General features: G+C 38.3%; 2 protein-coding genes across 2 annotated transcripts in view; both read right to left on the bottom strand.

The window, feature by feature from the left end:
* The window catches only part of LOC122687096 (ATP-binding cassette sub-family C member 4-like), an 860243-nt gene that overhangs the window by 563530 nt on the left and 279273 nt on the right, over positions 1-17440 (bottom strand). The gene's annotated exons all lie outside the window — the stretch shown is intronic.
* The window catches only part of LOC122687106 (ATP-binding cassette sub-family C member 4-like), a 132467-nt gene that overhangs the window by 16889 nt on the left and 98138 nt on the right, over positions 1-17440 (bottom strand). Inside the window, 2 exon segments of the mRNA XM_043892545.1 lie at positions 2375-2464; positions 10625-10783. Of these exon segments, the coding sequence (XP_043748480.1) occupies positions 2375-2464; positions 10625-10783 (249 nt within the window).

The following is a 17440-nucleotide window of genomic DNA, read 5'->3' as shown; positions in this document are numbered from 1 at the left end:
TGGAAATGTATGACCTCCATCCAAATCAGCCTGCTCACAGTCAAGGCTAATCTACATATTACAGACTTCAGAGCTTGCTTGGAAGGGTAACACCAAATGACAAATACATCAATTCAAAGCAACATGAACAATTACTCGGATTTGTGTAACAAAAAAAATTTAAAGAACTATGCCACACTTCTCTGAAATGAAGAGAGCAATAAAAATTTGGTAGTTATTTATGTCAAAGAGTGTTTTTCCTTTGTTTTCTCTAAGAGTTTTATTGGGTCTGGTCTTACATTTAGGTCTTTAATCCATTTTGAGTTTATTTTTGTATATGGTATTAGTTGCTGCTGCTGCTAAGTCTCTTCAGTCGTGTCCAACTCTGTGTGACCCCATAGACGGCAGCCTACCAGGCTCCTCTGTCCTGGAATTCTCCAGGCAGGGATACTGGAGTGGGTTGCCATTTCCTTCTCCAATGCATGCGTGCATGCTAAGTCGCTTCAGTTGTGTCTGACTGTGCGACCCTATGAACAGCAGTCCACCGGGCTCCTCTGTCCACAGGATTCTCTAGGCAAGAATACTGGAGTGGGTTGCCATTTCCTTCTCCAATATGGTATTAAGGAGTATTCTAATTTCATTCTTTTACATGTAGCTGTCCAATTTTCCCAGCACCACTTATTGAAGAGATGTCTTTTCTCCATGCTAGATTCTTGACTCCTTTGTCATAGACTAGGTGACTTTATCTCTGGGCTTTTTATACTGTTCCATTGATCTATATTTCTGTTTTTTTGTGTGTCTGTGCCAGTACCATGCCATCTTGATTACTGTAGTTCTGCACTGAATTTGTCAAAAAGCTCATTTGGGTCTTTCTATAATATCTTATGTAATGAACTTTTTGGCCAACTTAATAATGTAGTCTGAAGTTAAGGAACCTAATCCCCAGCTTCATATTTTCTTTCTTAAGATTGCTTTGGCTATTTGGGATCTTCTGTGTTTCCACATAAATTGTAAAATTTTTTGCCCTAACTCTATGAAAAATGCCATTGGTGATTTGACAGGGATTGTATTGAATCTGTAGACTCTTTGGGTAGTATAGTCATTTTCACAATTTTGATTCTTCAAATCCAAGAATATATCTTTCAATCTGTTTGTGTCAACTTTGGTTTCCTTTGTCAGTAAATTACAGTTTTTTGAGTACTGATCTTTTGCCTACTTAAGTAGGTTTATTCTTATGTATTTTATTCTTTTTGTTGCAATGGTAACAGGATCCTTTCCTAATTTCTCTTTCTGATCTTTCATTGTTAGTGTATAGGAATGCACATGCTTACTTTTTAGAAGCACAAGACTGAGCTAGGTCCTATGAAAAATTAAAAGACTGTCTATGGTTTAGAAGTCTAGAGTTTCTGCCCTCAGTAGAAGCAATTTGTAAAATGAGGGCAACACTAAATATTCAAACCAACAGCAAGATAATAGTCAAAAATGTTTCATGCAAGGGTAAGGGAATTCAAAGAAGTGGGGCAAGGGGAAACATGATACAAAAAATGACAGAAAATTCTCCAGAAATGAACCTCTCCACATAAGAGCTTAGCAAATTCTCCAGGGTTCCGTTACCTGCATTCATGCTTCAGCATTAAAATGACATAATCACCAATAAATAATCATTCTCATATTCCAGGGCTTCCCTGGTGGCTCAGACAATAAAGAATCTGCCTGCAATGTGGGAGATTCAGGTTCGATCCCTGGGTTGGGGAGATCCCCTGGAGGACAGAAAGGCAACCCACTCCAGTATTCTTGCCTGGAGAAGTCCATGGACAGAGGAGCCTGGCAGGCTACAGTCTGTGGGATCACAAAGAGTCAGATATGACTGCATGAATCTCTTTTTTCTATCTTCTTCTCATATTCCAACTATAAAATATACTTTTATAGACACTTTACTATGAAACTTCCTCATTTTACTGGTCTGACCTCATTCACATCTTTCAGTTAATAATGAAAAACTACTACTGTCTCCACTTAGTAGATGTTCCCTAAGACCAGAGGAATAAAATGAACACTGGAAGGTGATTAAGGTAATGACTTCACTAGATCACTAGTAGAATTTTATCCCATAGCTTTAACATCTAATTTAGTGCTCTGCAAAGGGCAAGATAGTGTGCCTAGTCATTCAAGGCTTTAAGGAAAAAGCTAAAATGGAAACATAGCATTATGTTCTTGGTTTTCATCATCATTAATTAATAAACATTGTAAGTGTACACATGTCATCAGTGTTCTTATAGGAGGTAAACAAAGTCAGTTAAACTGTAAAGCTCCTCTTAATTACCTGCAATACTCAAAATGTACATGCATGGATACTGATGCTAACAGTTAATTATATTTAATATTAATAAATTACCTCTTCTAAGGCATTCCATAGTTCCTCATCTGTATGTTCATTAAAAGGATCCAGATTTTTCTTCATTGTTCCAGTGAATAAAACAGGTTCCTAAATGCCCCAAAATACTGAATGTCATTACCTTAACCACTTTTCATTATATCCCAATGCTTACAGAACATAATTAAAATATAAAATATCAAAATTACTATAATTATTAATAATCAAATTGCAAATGTATATTTAGAAAACATTATCTATAAAATAATTTTCCATGTACAAAGTGTGCTACAAAATATCCTCCAGACTATTGAACATTAAAAGAAGAAAAAAGTGTTGAAGAAGTTTTTTATCTTAAGAGAAAAACTGAAGAGAAAGGATTTAATTATTTTTTAAAAAAAAGGTTTCCTGGGACCATGGGCTTAAGCACACACATGCAAACTTAGGATATAATTACTGGAGAAACTTTACATCAAGATCTACATAAATTAATTGTCAATCTTAGTGTGACTGGGAAATATCAATAGCATGATTAGTTGAGGTTTCTGACTCAAAGCAAACCATTGTGACTCAAACCATTAAATATTTACACATTGGCACTGAAGAATAAACTAGGCTCTTTTCTCCGCTGGTCAAACAGTCTTCTAGGATATGGAATCTCTCCACTTGTGTGAAAGGAACATCCCCACACGTGCAAAGAGAAGTCATCTCCTGGGGTCTGCAGCACCTCTGTCCATGGAGAGATCTCCTCGGATTCTGCGTCAACCTGATCCCCACATTCTCCCACCTGTGTGTCAGGATGACCTGCCTCACAGAGCCTCCTTACTACTAACTGCAAGGTCAGGATGACCTGAAACCCATTATGACTGGGTCATAATAAAATTATTCAAATAACTTTTCCTGTTCAACTTTTGGAGGAGCCACAAGTAAACTGCCCTAGAAATGTATGTGTCCTTCCAAGTTTCAGGACTTCCCTGGTGGCTCAGAGGGTAAAATGTCTGTCTGCAATGCAGGAGACCCAGTTTCGATCCCTGGGTCAGCAAGATCCCCTGGAGAAGGAAATGGCAACCCACTCCAGTATTCTTGCCTGACGAATCCCATGGACGAAGGAGCCTGGTAGGCTGCAGTCCACTGGATTGCAAAGAGTCCAACATGACCGAGCAACTTCAATTTCCTTTCCCTTTTTCTAAGTTTCAAGAGAGAATCTTGTACAAAACTCCTGTAGGCCATTTACATTTTCCTCTGGAAGGCTCTAATAATCCAGGCCACAAGAATAGGAGCAGTAGAGAAGAGCCCAACTGGTTCCTTTCAGTGAAGAGGGCAGAACAAGGGGATGCACATGTGTGGGAACAAGGGGAGACCTGACGCTTCCACAAGTGCCCGGAACTGCTCGGAATCACCAGCCTCAAAAATCCTGCCTGGCCTTGGGGATAGACTTTCCTCCTCACTTCACAAAAGCCTGAGAAGATGAAAAAGACAGATATTTCTTTTTCCTAGTCATGAAGAAGAATGACACTCAGACAGCCTCCTATACCTTCTGTCAATATTGTCTCTGTTTTAAATCTGGTGAGTGACAAATGAATGAGAAGACTCAGGGTGTGCCACCAAAAAATGTGTATCCCTAAGCAAAATCCTACATAAAAAGACATTATATAGGAGCTTTATTGCACAAAGTTGATTAAGTGGCCAATATGCCTCCAAAGTGGTGAAATCACTGCTCATACATTTCAAAATGATTACTGAACTGAAAACTCCCAAAACGCAAATTTAAGGTCTTCCTTAAAATTCTTGAATTTAGGACCAAGACCAAACAACCATCTGTGCAATAGTAAGAGTTCCTTGTTAGGGGAACCATCATTCTACTTCAGAGTTTCACAAAACTTTTTTACTCTTTGTAATTATCAACCCTAAGATTCCTACATGCAGGCAATTTCTCATCCTTCAGTTGTTTCCATGAGGTTAAAACAGATGACATGGCCAATCAAGGGGAGGCTGCTCCCCAGTATTCCTCTTTTCTCCATCTTCACTTCATTTTCCAGATCCTTTCAGATAAGCAGCTGCTCCCTGAACATAATCTCAGTCAGTGTTCTTTCTGGGAAACATACTTAACTACTTCAGATCCTCAGCACAAAGGATGAACATACATCCTTTGTTCATCAACCTACTTTGTACATCAGCCTACTTCAGATTCTCAGCACAAAGGATGAACATACATCCTACTTGCTCTGTTCAAGGAAATAACTTATGAGGAGCTTTCATTTTTGCTCATTCCTGAATTTTGAACACAAACTGAGGAGTACCTTCTTAAAAACACAGTATTCATCTTCAAAAGATCCCCCCAGGACTGATGGTCTATGTCTCTACTCCCCTGTCTCTGGTTCCTACCCAGATCCTTGCTGCTATCCCCTTTCCCCCAATTCTGATCTGCTCATGCAGGGTCAGCAGGATGGTGGGATGAACCTGGGAGAGAGGTAGACAGAGGACCCCAGAAGCTCGCTGCTGCTCCAAGGATCACAGGGCAGCCAGGGAAGATGCTGCGAGTTCATTATCTGAGTGGCTCACCCGAGTGGGGCAACTCAAAGAAACAGCCCTGGGCTCCCCTTCTGCACAGTCTGCTCTCAGCTCCCCAGGTTCCCTAAATTAGGGTGTTGAGATACAAGCATCACTGCTTCCTACTCATTTGGGGGGAAGAGAGATTTAAGTTCTCTGCACTTAGACAAGTTAACTTCATGTAACCAAACCAACAGACTTTCTTCATCTCTGAGCCAGTAAGACATTGTAAAGACAAAGGGCTCTTGATTCAGGAGGGATAAGATTTTGAGTATGTTTTCCTGACACTTATTAGTCCAAGACACATAAACAAATAAACCCATTTCAAAACTGATACTGTCCAAATAAGGGACAGGACAGTAGGAGTAGTATCTTTTGGCTTTGCTCCATACTTATTCACTTTTGTTATGGTTTGGGGAAAACTTTTGAGGATTTTTTAACATAAAATGTTATGTTATGTTATGTTAAAAAATTCAGGAAAATATCTGATGAGAACATCATTTAGTTCAACTAACATTTATTGAAAAAAAATAAACTTGGAGTCAGACAATTCTCAGTTCTGATTTTACTGCTCATAGTTATTAGACTCAGGGTAAATTATTAACCTTCCCAAGATTTACTGCAAACTGGGGTTAGCCTTGCAGGGCTGCTCTGAGAATCTGGAATAACAGGGAAGCTCCTGCTGTGATGTTAACATGGACCAGAAGCCCCCAGCAGGGGGACAGTGATAAAAGGCCGTGTTTGTCAAAATGCAGGTGCAACGAATGGATCAGGAAATCAATTTTGTGCCTTGTGACCATCATTTTATCATTTATATGAACTAGAATAGAACTGGTATCACAGAAAATATCAGAGCACAGAGCAAGAGTAATGTTATTTGTGAAATTTTTGTTCCTCTGTGTGTATGTGTGTATACACACAGAGGCACATGGATCATGATACAAATCAACTGTACGTGAACCACACTCAACACCCACATGAAGGCACAAGCAGAGTAATTTGCTGCCCAGGCTCTGGAGCTGGGACTCTCTTTAAATTTGAACACTGTTAGTATATTTTGGAAATTAATACCTTGCTGGTTGCAACATTTGCACATATTTCCTTCCCTCCCAGAGGCTGTTGTTTCAGTTTTATTTATGGTTTACTTGGTGCTTCGATTCTTTTAACTAGGCCCCCTTTATTCTTGCTTCTGTTTCCATGACTTTAGGGGACAGATCCACAAACATATTGCTGTGATTTATGTCAAAGAGTATTCTATGTTTTCCTCTAGGATCTTGTCTTACAAATCTTTAGGTCTTTAATTTATTTTGACTTTATTTTTGTCTATGTTATTAGAGAAAGTTCTAATTTCATTCTTTTACATATAGTTGCCCAGATTTTCTGGCACTATTTATTGAGAGACTGTCTTTAATCCATTAATATTCTTACCTCTTTTGTCTTAGATTAACTGACCATAAGTGCGTGGGTTTATCCCTGGGTTTTTTATCCTGTTCCATTAATCTATGTGCCTGGTTTCTGTGACAGGAACATACTTTTCTTTATTGTGTCTCTGTAGTACAGTCAGAAGTCAGAGATTTTGAATCCTCCTGCTGTGTTCTTTCTCAAGATGGTTTTGGCTATTTGAGGTCTTTCCTGTCTCCGTATAATTTTTTTAAAATTTCTTTTGTTCTAGTTCTGTGAAAAATGCCATTGGTAATTTGATAGGGATTGCACTGAATCTGTAAATGGCCTTGTATAGTTTTGTCATTTTTAACAATATTGATCCTTTCAATCTAAGAACACAGTATAACTTTCCATCTGTCTGTGTTGTCTTCAATTTCTTTCATCAGCGTCTTATAGATTAAGGGTCTTTTGCCTTCTTAGGTAGGTTTATTCTTAGTTATTCCTAGCATTGTTTTTATTTTTTATTTTTTTCCCTTTGACATGATGCCCAATGAGGTTGTTTCCCTAATTTCTCTTTCTGATACTTTGTTTTAGTCTATATAAATGCAAGAGATTTCTGTATATACAACAGTTATACAGCTCAATATCAAAGACAGAAACAACCCAATCAAAAAATGGACCAAAGATCTAAATAGACATTTCTCCAAAGAAAAATACAGATGGCCGAAAGGCATATGAAAAGATACTCAACATCACTATTAGAGAAATACAGATCAAAACTACAATGAGGTATGACTTCACACTGGTCAGAATGGCCATCATGAAAAAGTCTGCAAATAATAAATGCTGGAAAGGGTGTGGAGAAAGGGTACCTTCCTACACTGTTGGTGGGAATGGAAACTGGTGCAGCTATTATGGAAAACAATGTGGAGGTTCCTTAAAAAGCAGAAAAAGAGTTCCCATGTGATCCAGCAACTCCACTCCTCAGCATATATCCAGAAATAGATAAAAACCTTTATTCAAAAAGATACATGCACCCAAGTGATCACAGCAGAACTACTTAACAACAGCCAAGATATGTCCATAGACAGATGAATGGATGAAGAAGATGTGGAGTATACTCACACATGCACACACAATGGAATATTATCAGCCATATAAATGAAACAAATAATGCCACTTGCAGCAACAAGGAAGGACCCAGAGATTGTTAGGCTAAGTGAAGTAAGTCAGACAGAGAAAGACAAACATCATATGAGGTCGCTTATATATGGAGTCTTAAAAAATGATAGAAATTAACTTATTTACAACCCAGAAATAGACTCACAGACATATAAAACAAATAATGGCTACCAAAGGAAAAGAGATAGGGAGGGATAAATTAGAAATCTGGTAATAATGGATACACACTACTATATACAAAAAGATTAAAAGGATCTACTTATAGAACAGGGAACTATATGTAATATCTTGCAATAACCTATGATAAAAGGATCTGAAAAAATATGTGTGTATATACATGCATATATATAATTATATATAAATATATATAATTATATATATAAATATATATATCTGAACCTCTTGGCTGTACTACTGAAACACTGTGAATCAACTATGCTTCAATTTAAAAAATAAACAGACATACACAAAATAAATCCTGACTCTGTCCCTTACTTGATAAGTGGGATAAGCTCCCAGTGCCTCAATTTTTAAATCTGTCAGGTAAGGATAACAAAAGAATTGTGAGAATTAAGCAGGAAGTGGTAGGATAAGTGGCTAAGACATGTTAATCATTCCACAAACATTAGGAATTATCAATACTCATGTAACTTGCCAAGGATTATAACAAGCACTAGAGGAAGAGACATGAGAAATATAGGCTCTTTCCTCAAGGAAATGAAGAAAAGAGTTGAGAGTGTGAGGCAGGCTGAGAAGGCCACAGGTCTTGGTGTATAAGTAAGTAAATGAGAAAGTGCCAGTGTGTATAAGGTGGTGATCAGGAGAGAAACTGGTGGGAGGGGAGCCAGAAATCAAAGTACAAAAAAATGCTAATCTGTCTTCTTGCTCTCGGTGGAAAACATCAGATACATTTCTCTGTTACACTTTTCCCCAAAATTCCTACTGTGTTTTTTGTTTCTTTGCTTTACTGTTTATATTTATAAAAATAACTTAGTTTATACTGTAACAATAAAGAAAATAACCAAGGACTATAAACACATAAGCAGAAATTAAAGTCACGCCAGAAGGTGTTACTCTTTTTACTTAAGCAGAAATAATACCCAAAGGTCTGTGCCCCAAGCCTTAAGAATAACAACAGTTCTTATTGACTGAACTTTCCTAAGAACTAGACACGGGCACAAACATTTTAATACCCCGTTACATCTTCACAGCAAATCTGTGTGACAATGATTCCCAGAACTGATTTAAGGATGAGGATGCTGAAGCCTGGCAGCCAAGTGATGTCTTCAAGGTCCCACAGTCATATGAGGCAGAGCAGGAGTAAGACTATGGGTCATGTTGACACTCGGTCTACACTCTTACACATTCTACCCCTGTCTGCCTTCTAAATGGTTTCCTGGGATCCTTTACACATTGCAAGTTCTCTCTAGACTCTCTCTCTTTGATCAACCAACATTGCACCTTGGAGAAAAAGGCATATAAAGTGGAATTTAGATGGATACAAGTTCAGTTCAATACAGTCACTCAGTCATGTCCCATGGACTCTTGGGTGCGCCTCCACCTTTTTGCTGTTGAGAATAATGCTGTTATAACATGCATGTAGAGGTATCTCTTCAAGACCTTTCTTCCAATTCTTTTGCATTTAATATCTAAAATAGGATTGCTAGGTCATATGACAATTCTATTTCTAACTTTTCTGAGCAAACACCAACTTGCTTTCTACAGTGGCTGTACTATTTTACATTCCTACAAGCAATGAATAAGTTTTCTAATTTCTCTACATCTTTGCCAACACTTGTCATTCTCTTTTTCTCTCTCTTTTCTGACAGCAGACATCTTAAAGGTTGTGATGTGGCATTTCATTATAGTCTGAAAAGAATATCTTGGTTTCAAAAGTACTTAGAGTAATTCCAGGTATTTTAGAGGCCACGGGTAGGTAGCAACTGCTGTACCCAAGCCCACATTCTCCTTCCCTTTGGGTGCCATGTTCTATATGCTTCCTAGTAAACAGGCATTTCAGGGCATATTACACCCACATTCTAGGAAGCACAATTGCCTGGCTCATTTTCTCTCATCTCCTTTCTGTTTTTCATCTCAAGAGGGTATTTTTCTGAGCTTCCTTTGATGAGCAGATGATTATCCAGTATATTTTTAAAAATTCAAATTCTTCTTTTTTAAATCAGTAAGTCTGTCCAAGCAGAGTGCAGGATGGAAGATGAGGACACATAATCTAGGTTGCCCTTGGCTATATACCTGGAGGATAGTAATTTCTCAGTAAATATTCACCAAATTATGTTGAGTAAATTAACCACAAGGAATGACAGGAGTGTCTACACTGCATATAATCCAGTCTCCAAAACACTCCCTGAAAGTTATACTTCTTTACGATGCAGAAGATAAGAAAACAGAATCAGAGTCCAGGAAAGCACTGGCCAACGGCCAGCTCAGTGCTCCACCATCACAGCAGTCACATCTGGGTATGTGAAGCACTTCACACTTTGTGACCTATTTTGTTTTCACAACAGCTCAAGGGGTTGGTACTGTTAGTTACCTTGTAAGAGAGAGAAAACTGAGGTACATAGAGACAGAATTCTCAGTTACCTGCTCTACCTCCCTATTCTACACTGTTTCCCTGGTGAAAATTATTTATTAATGGATGAACTGTCAATGTCTCCCCAGCATCTATATACCCCGTAATTCTCAAAGCTCAACAGTTTCACAGAAAGTCCTCCAAGGAGATAATCACCTTTGAAAAGATGTCCTCATTTCCCACAGCAAAATTCCATCTGTAAAACACTTAAAAGTCATGTTTCCCTATAGGAACCTCTCCAGAACTAGACAAGCCATTTATCCTTTGATTCTCAGAATTATGTGATCATCAGTGGATAAAATTGTGGCAACTGAGGAAGACTGAGTCCAGAAATCTATCTCAGTAAGTTATTAAATCACATGCACACAAACTAACGAATGAACAAAGAAACAAAACATGGTATCCGATGAAAATGTCTGTTGAAAATACCTGATGCTAAAAATGTGCTCTATTGGGGAAAAAAGGATCAATCCTTTCATGTAATTTGAAAATAAAAATCCAATTAAAAGCAATTAAACTTATACACTTTATTAAAAGAACATGTGAGAATGCTCTGATGTGCATACCTGAGGTGCAACTGACATTTTCTTCCTTAAATCATGAAGTCCAATGTTGGTGGTCCAGATCCCATCAATCCAAATGTCAGGTTCTTCAGGTTCTGATAATCTAAAAAGAGCAGTGATGAGGGAACTTTTTCCAGCTCCTGTTCTTCCCACAATGCCACGCTGTAAAGAGACCCAGGGAAATTAAACCCTGATTGTTGAAGATGAATTTTTAAAGTTCTATTATATATGAAGTGTAGTCTATAGTTTCTCAAGCATGGTCTTGGTGACATTTGGGTCCAGATAATTCATTGTTGGGGCGTCTGAGGACTGTCATGCATATTGTAAGATGTTTGACAGTAGCAATGAACTCTACCCACTAGATATCAGATGAAATGCCCAAATTGTAGCAACCGAAAATGGCAGATATTTACAAGTGTCCCTGGTTGAGACCACCATCAACCCAAGCATATGTAATATAAACGTGAGTGATTTTTATGCCTCCTTACAGTTTTATTTATTTATGTAGTATTATTCAGATTTCCCTGGAAGTGAAAGTGAAGTCACTCAGTCGTGTCCTACTCTTTGCGACCCCATGGACTGTAACCTACCAGGCTCCTCCATGGGATTTTCCAGGCAAGAGTACTCGAGTGGGTTGCCATTTCCTTCTCCAAAGGATCTTCCCAACCCAGGGATCGAACACAGGTCTCCTGCATTGTAGGCAGATGCTTTACCGTCTGAGCCACCAGGGAAGTCAGATTTCCCTGAAGGAAAGCTTAATATGCTAAAAATTGTTTGTTTTCTGTGATTATCACATAGTATACACTATGTGGTAGGTTAAAAGGGGGAGACATATATTGTGTGTGGTGTATATGTATACATGTGTATGTATGTGTGTAATTAACTAATATTCATAAATAAAGCAAGAAGATACAAAAAAAAATCTGCTGGCAATGAAAAAACAGCAGTCTCCTAAGTGGTGCATAAGAAGTCAGTTTTTAAATTAGCTTTATTCCTACTGTTTGGGTAATTTGACCTTGAGAATTACATGGGTAATTTTACAGATATGTCAACAAGTCACCAAGTGTTATACATAAACAAGTACTCACTTTCTCAGGAATCTTTTAAGAGGAGTTATTTGGTAGAAAAATGAAATCACTTCCTGATATTAAATATCTTAATTATACTTTATCTTGAAACAACTTAAAATATAAAATAGATAAAATGCACATAGAGATTAAAAACAACACAAAGAAAATTTGCTATTTACATGGGACCTTTCATCAGAGCAGTACAAAAGGCAGTTTATTAAAAAATTAATACTTACAATTGAATTTTGGAAAAATAAAAAATACATATCATGCCAGTCTATTTATTAATACCAAAACAGAGAGAAATTAAATGACTAACAATAAGGGTAAAGAATCTATAGTGCAGATTAAATGTTGGTAAGGAATAAAACTGCATTCGAATATGTATGCAGAAACTGGTCTCTTTTACCAATGAGTTTGAAAGTGAAAGAAAGTATTAGTCACTCAGTCTTTTTTTTTTTTTTTGGTGGAGAGATAATGTGGTTTATTTTTTAATTTTTTATTTTTTTCCATTTATTTTTACTGGTTGGAGGCTAATTATTTTACAATATTGTAGTGGTTTTTACCATACATTGACATGAATCAGCCATGGATTTACATGTACTCCCCATCCCGATCCCCCCTCCCACCTCCCTCCCCACCCCATCCCTCTGGGCCTTCCCAGTGCACCAGCCCCTAGCACTCAGTCTTGTCCGGCTCTTTGTGACCCCATGGAATGTAGCCCGCCAGGCTCCTCTGTTCATGGAATTCTCAAGGCAAGAATAGTATAGCAGGTTGCTGTTTCCTACTGCAGGGGATCTTCCTGACCCAGTGATGAAACCCAGATCTCCTGCCTTGCAGGCAGATTCTTTTCCATCTGAGCCACCAGGGAAGCCCAACTGCAAATTCCCTGAAGGAAGCTTCCCTAGAGATGACTTCATCTCTATTTAGAATCTGGAATTGATGATGGTGTAAGACATGATTTTGATCATTTGTAAATCAGTAAAATTTTAAAACTCATAGCTTTAAATGGAACAACTAAATCTTTCTGAGCAATATAATCAGAATTCTTGGAAATTTTCATATTTTCTGATTTGAATCTCTAAAGTTTCGCATCTTAGTCTGTCAAATCAATCATGGCATTTCAAAGCAGAATTTATCTTTAAAGAGATTAAACATAAGAAAAAGTGGGTTTAGCTAATTTTATTATCTTACAAAGATAATACAATGTCTATAAGAGACTTTGTTGTTGTTTAATCACTCAGTCACGTCCAATTCTTTGCGACCCCATGGACTGCAGCATGCTAGGCCTCCCTGTCCTTCATCATCTCCCCAGGCTTGCTCAAACTCATGTCCATTGAGTCAGTCAGTGATGTGATCCAACCATCTCATCTTCTGTTGTCCCCTTCTCCTCCTGCCTTCAATCTTTCCCCTCAGGGTCTTTCCCAATGAATTGCCTCGTCTCATCAGGTAGCCAAAGTATTGGAGCTTCAGCTTCAGCATAAATTTTTCCAATGAATATTCAGGATTGATTTCCTTTAGGATTGACTGGTTTGATCTCCTTGCTGTCCAAGGGACTCTGAAGAGTCTTCTTCAACACCACAGTTCAAAAGCATCAGTTCTTCAGTGCTAGCCTTCCTTATGCCCCAACACTCACACCATACATGACTACTGCTTTGATTTTATAGACTTTTGTTGGCAAAGTAATATCTCTTCTTTATAATACACTGTCTAGGTTTGTCATAGAGTTTTCTTCCAAAGAGCAAGCGTCTTTTAGTTTCATAGCTGCAATCACCGACCACAGGGATTCTGGAGCCCAAGAAAATATAGTCTGTCACTGTTTCCATTGTTTCCCCATCTATTTGCCACAAAGTGATGGGATTGGATGCCATGATTGTTGTTTGTTAAATGTTGAGTTTTAAGCCAGCTTTTTCACTCTCCTCTTTCACTTTCACTCTTTAGTTTTTTTTCACTTTCTGCCATAAGTTTGGTGTCATCTGCATAACGCATAACTGAGTTTATTGATATTTCTCATGGCAGTCTTGATTCCAACTTGAGCTTCAATCAGCCCAGCATTTCACATGGTACTTTGCATATAAGTTGAATAAGCAGGATAACAATATACAGCCTTGATGTACTCTTTTCCCAATTTTTAACCAGTCTTTTATTCCATGTCCAGTTCTAACTCTTGTTTCTTGACCTGCATACAGGTTTCTCAGGACATTTTGTACCTTATTTTAAACCCTAATCTGTATAATACAGATGGGCCATTCTGTGCACACAGGCAGGTTATAGTGTGTACATATGTGGCTCACATGTATGTATATGTAGAACTCAAAGATATTTTGGATTTGGTTTCAGACAACTTTAATCATGTGAAAAATCACAGAATAAAGAAAGTTATGTGAATTTTTTGTTTCTCTGTTCAAATAAATTTATGTTTATACTATATTGTAGTCTCGGGGGGAAAGGGATGACAGAGGATGAGATGGCTGGATGGCATCACCGACTTGATGGACATGAGTTTGAGTAAACTCTGGGAGTTGGTGATGGACAGGAAGGCCTGGCGTGCTGTGATTCATGGGGTCGCAGAGTTGGACACGACTGAGTGACTGAACTGAACTGAACTGAAGTGTACAATAGCATTATATATTAAAATGATGTACAACCTTAATTTTCAATAGTTTATTGCTAAAAGAATACTAACCATCATCTGAACCTTTAACATTAAAATACACTGATACAGATCAGATTAACAAATATAATAATAATGAAACAGTTTGCAATTTTGCGAGAATTACAAAAATGTGACACAGAGACATGAAGTTAGCAAATGCTGTAGGAAAAATGGTGCCAATATACTTGCTTGACACAGTGTTGTCATAAATGTACAATTTGTTTTAAAAAATGCATTATCTGTGAAGCACAATAAAACAGGTGTGCCTATATTTCTGGGTGTTCTCATACACAAATCAACACACATCAGGACACAGCTGAAAACTGTATCTGTGAGAATGTGTGTATGCTCCCATGTTATCAGCTCCACTGAAACTGATCTATCTGTGCAAACAAGAACATTTGTAGACTTTGAATAAGCGGGCTGAGATATGTAGGGGCACCGAGGACTGCTTATAACCACAGGACTGTGAACTCCATACTCCAGTGAGGAGAATAAAAGAAAGAAAAAAAAAAAACACAAGAAAACGGGGGTACTTGCCTGGCAGTCCAGTGGTTAAGATTCAGTGCTTCCTCTGTAGGAGGTGTGAATTCAATCCCTCATCAGAGAACTAAGATCCCACATGCAGCATGGCCACAGGCCCCCCGCAAAAGAAAAAGGCAACTAAAAGAAAATCTGGCTCTGGCTATCCTGCAGTTCAGTCACCAAAACTATAGTCTGAATGTCTCTTCTGGGTAACCAAAGGGTTTTACCGATTACCCATGGAGAGTGTCACCAGTATCAGTAAGAGCACATTCTTCAATCGAAAGACATTTGGAGGGTTTTCCTGGTGGCTCAGTGGTAAAGAATCTACCTGCCAGTACAGGAGACATGGTTTCAATTCCTGGTCCAGGAGAATCCCACATGCCACAGAGCAACTAAGCCTGTGTGCCACAACTATTGAGCCTGCACTCTACAACACGGGAACCAAAACTACTAAGCCACATGTCACAACTACTGATGCCCTCACATCCTATGGACTGTGCCCTGTAACAGGAGAGGCCACCACAATGAGAAGCCCAGGTACACAACTAGAGGAGTCCCCGTTCACAGCAACTAGAGAAAAGCCCGAGCAGCAACAGAGACCCAGCACTGTCAAGAATAAATAAATAAAATTATAAAGACACTTGGAGAAAATCTTATTTTATTTGTTTTGAAATGGCCCCTTTCTGTTTTTCCAACCAGGTTGGTCCCTGATGATGACACCAACTTGTTAGACATTTGCACCTGGATTTCTCTGCACACACCAAACTCAACATAATCAATACCCAATGCCCCACACAAAGCAACCCTTTCCTCCATCTTTCCCACGTTACTCTCATGACTTCATTTCCAGGCTCAGGGGCTTAACTGTCCACCTTACTTCCCTGAATCCAGGACAGTGCCAAGCCCTGAAGACTCGACTCTTGCAGTGTGTTATGACTCAGTTCCTCATTTTAAGATCTACAGTCAGCACTGGAGTGCCATGCTGCATTACCTTTTAAAAACAAGTTAAAACAAACTTTATGATTTATAATAAACTATGCTTTATGGTTATGACCCTTAATCATAATCAGTGCAAATAAATTTGAAAAGTAAATAATAGCTATACTCAGCACTCTGAAAAAAACATTTTCAAGATGATGTTTTTACTTTTTAGACTTCTGTATGTGTCCCTAAAGACACAAGTTCCCATATATAAACAAAATGGGATTAATGTGAACATACTGCTGTGTGTTTTCATTTATTATTTCATAAGAATATTTATTTTAATGGCTACAAAATATCACAGTACATGTGATCATTTAACAAACCCCTTCTGCTGGATATTTAGGCAGTTTCCAATAATTTGCTATTATAAATAATCTGCTAAATATCTTTGAAACTAAATCTTTTTTTTTGCAAATACTCTCAAGGATTTCCTTTAGATAAATTCTCAGATGTGGAACTGCTGAGAATCAAGTATGAATATTTTCAGAGGAAGCTGTTAAGCCGTTAACCTATTCTCCAGAAATATGATACCATTTTCTACTCCCACTTAATTCCCTGCACATTCACATACCCAAGTGTTATATCTTTGTTTTAATTGACATCAGTTTGGTTCCAAAAAGTGGAATCACTTTCCCAGGACATTTTCCTGGAGGCACAACAGCTCCAGGCTCCCCACCTCCCGCATCTGCCCACTCTGGTCCTCAGGCTCTCACTTCTCAGATTAAACTCCCAAAGGCCACGGGCTCCATGCCTATCACTCCACCCCAGGATGTTTCTTTTACAAAACTGTTCCCACTAACCTCTCCATCCTTCATGTCCACAAGTCACCTTCCTTGGGCGACTCGGGAGTTGTCAGAGTTGAACATGAAAATGTCTGCTGCACACCTGGCAGCTGATTTTCCTGAATGCTCTGCAGGCGCCTAGTTCTTCACTCACTGGATCAGGGCATCAGGCTTTTGCTTATGCTGACCCCACCTCCTAAAGAACTTTCACACGCATTTCTGCTGAATGCATCTCCACCTGCTGAAACCCTAACCACACATCACTAAGTCTGCCTCACATGCCTAAATCCTTGGAAATGCTCTCCCTGTCCCTCAGGTGGGCTTGTCCCAACCCTAACAGATGTTATGTTGTTTTCGTAAAAACCTCTATAAAAATTATGATCTTTTTCTATCTTACAAAGCTAATATAGTCATTTTCTTGTTTCTTCAGATGAACTGTAAATGTTGACAGCAGGATCTGTATTGGATTTGACTGTCTTATTTGTATTACATGTGGTGTCCTGAGAAAAAGAAGCTTCCATTGGGAACTGAGATTTTTAACTCAGGCCAGACAAACTTATGGAATATCTATTACCGTATTATTTAGGTATATGATAAACCAAACAGATAAATATAACAGATGGATCCTACAGCTATAGATACAACTTCAAATGGCCAACACCTCTCTTCTCATGGAATAGACAACTTTCGGGTGTAAGTGGTTATGGTCATTTAACACCCATTGAAATGATGGCCATCTTTATCCAAGCAATTACTCTGATCCCCATGCTGGGTGCCTTACATGTCTTATCTTGTTTAAGTG

This window comes from Cervus elaphus, chromosome 30 (genome assembly GCF_910594005.1).
Source record: "Cervus elaphus chromosome 30, mCerEla1.1, whole genome shotgun sequence".
NCBI classification, from domain to species: Eukaryota; Metazoa; Chordata; class Mammalia; order Artiodactyla; family Cervidae; genus Cervus; species Cervus elaphus.
Note: the sequence above shows the minus strand (reverse complement) of the source record. Positions and strands in the feature narration are given on the sequence as shown.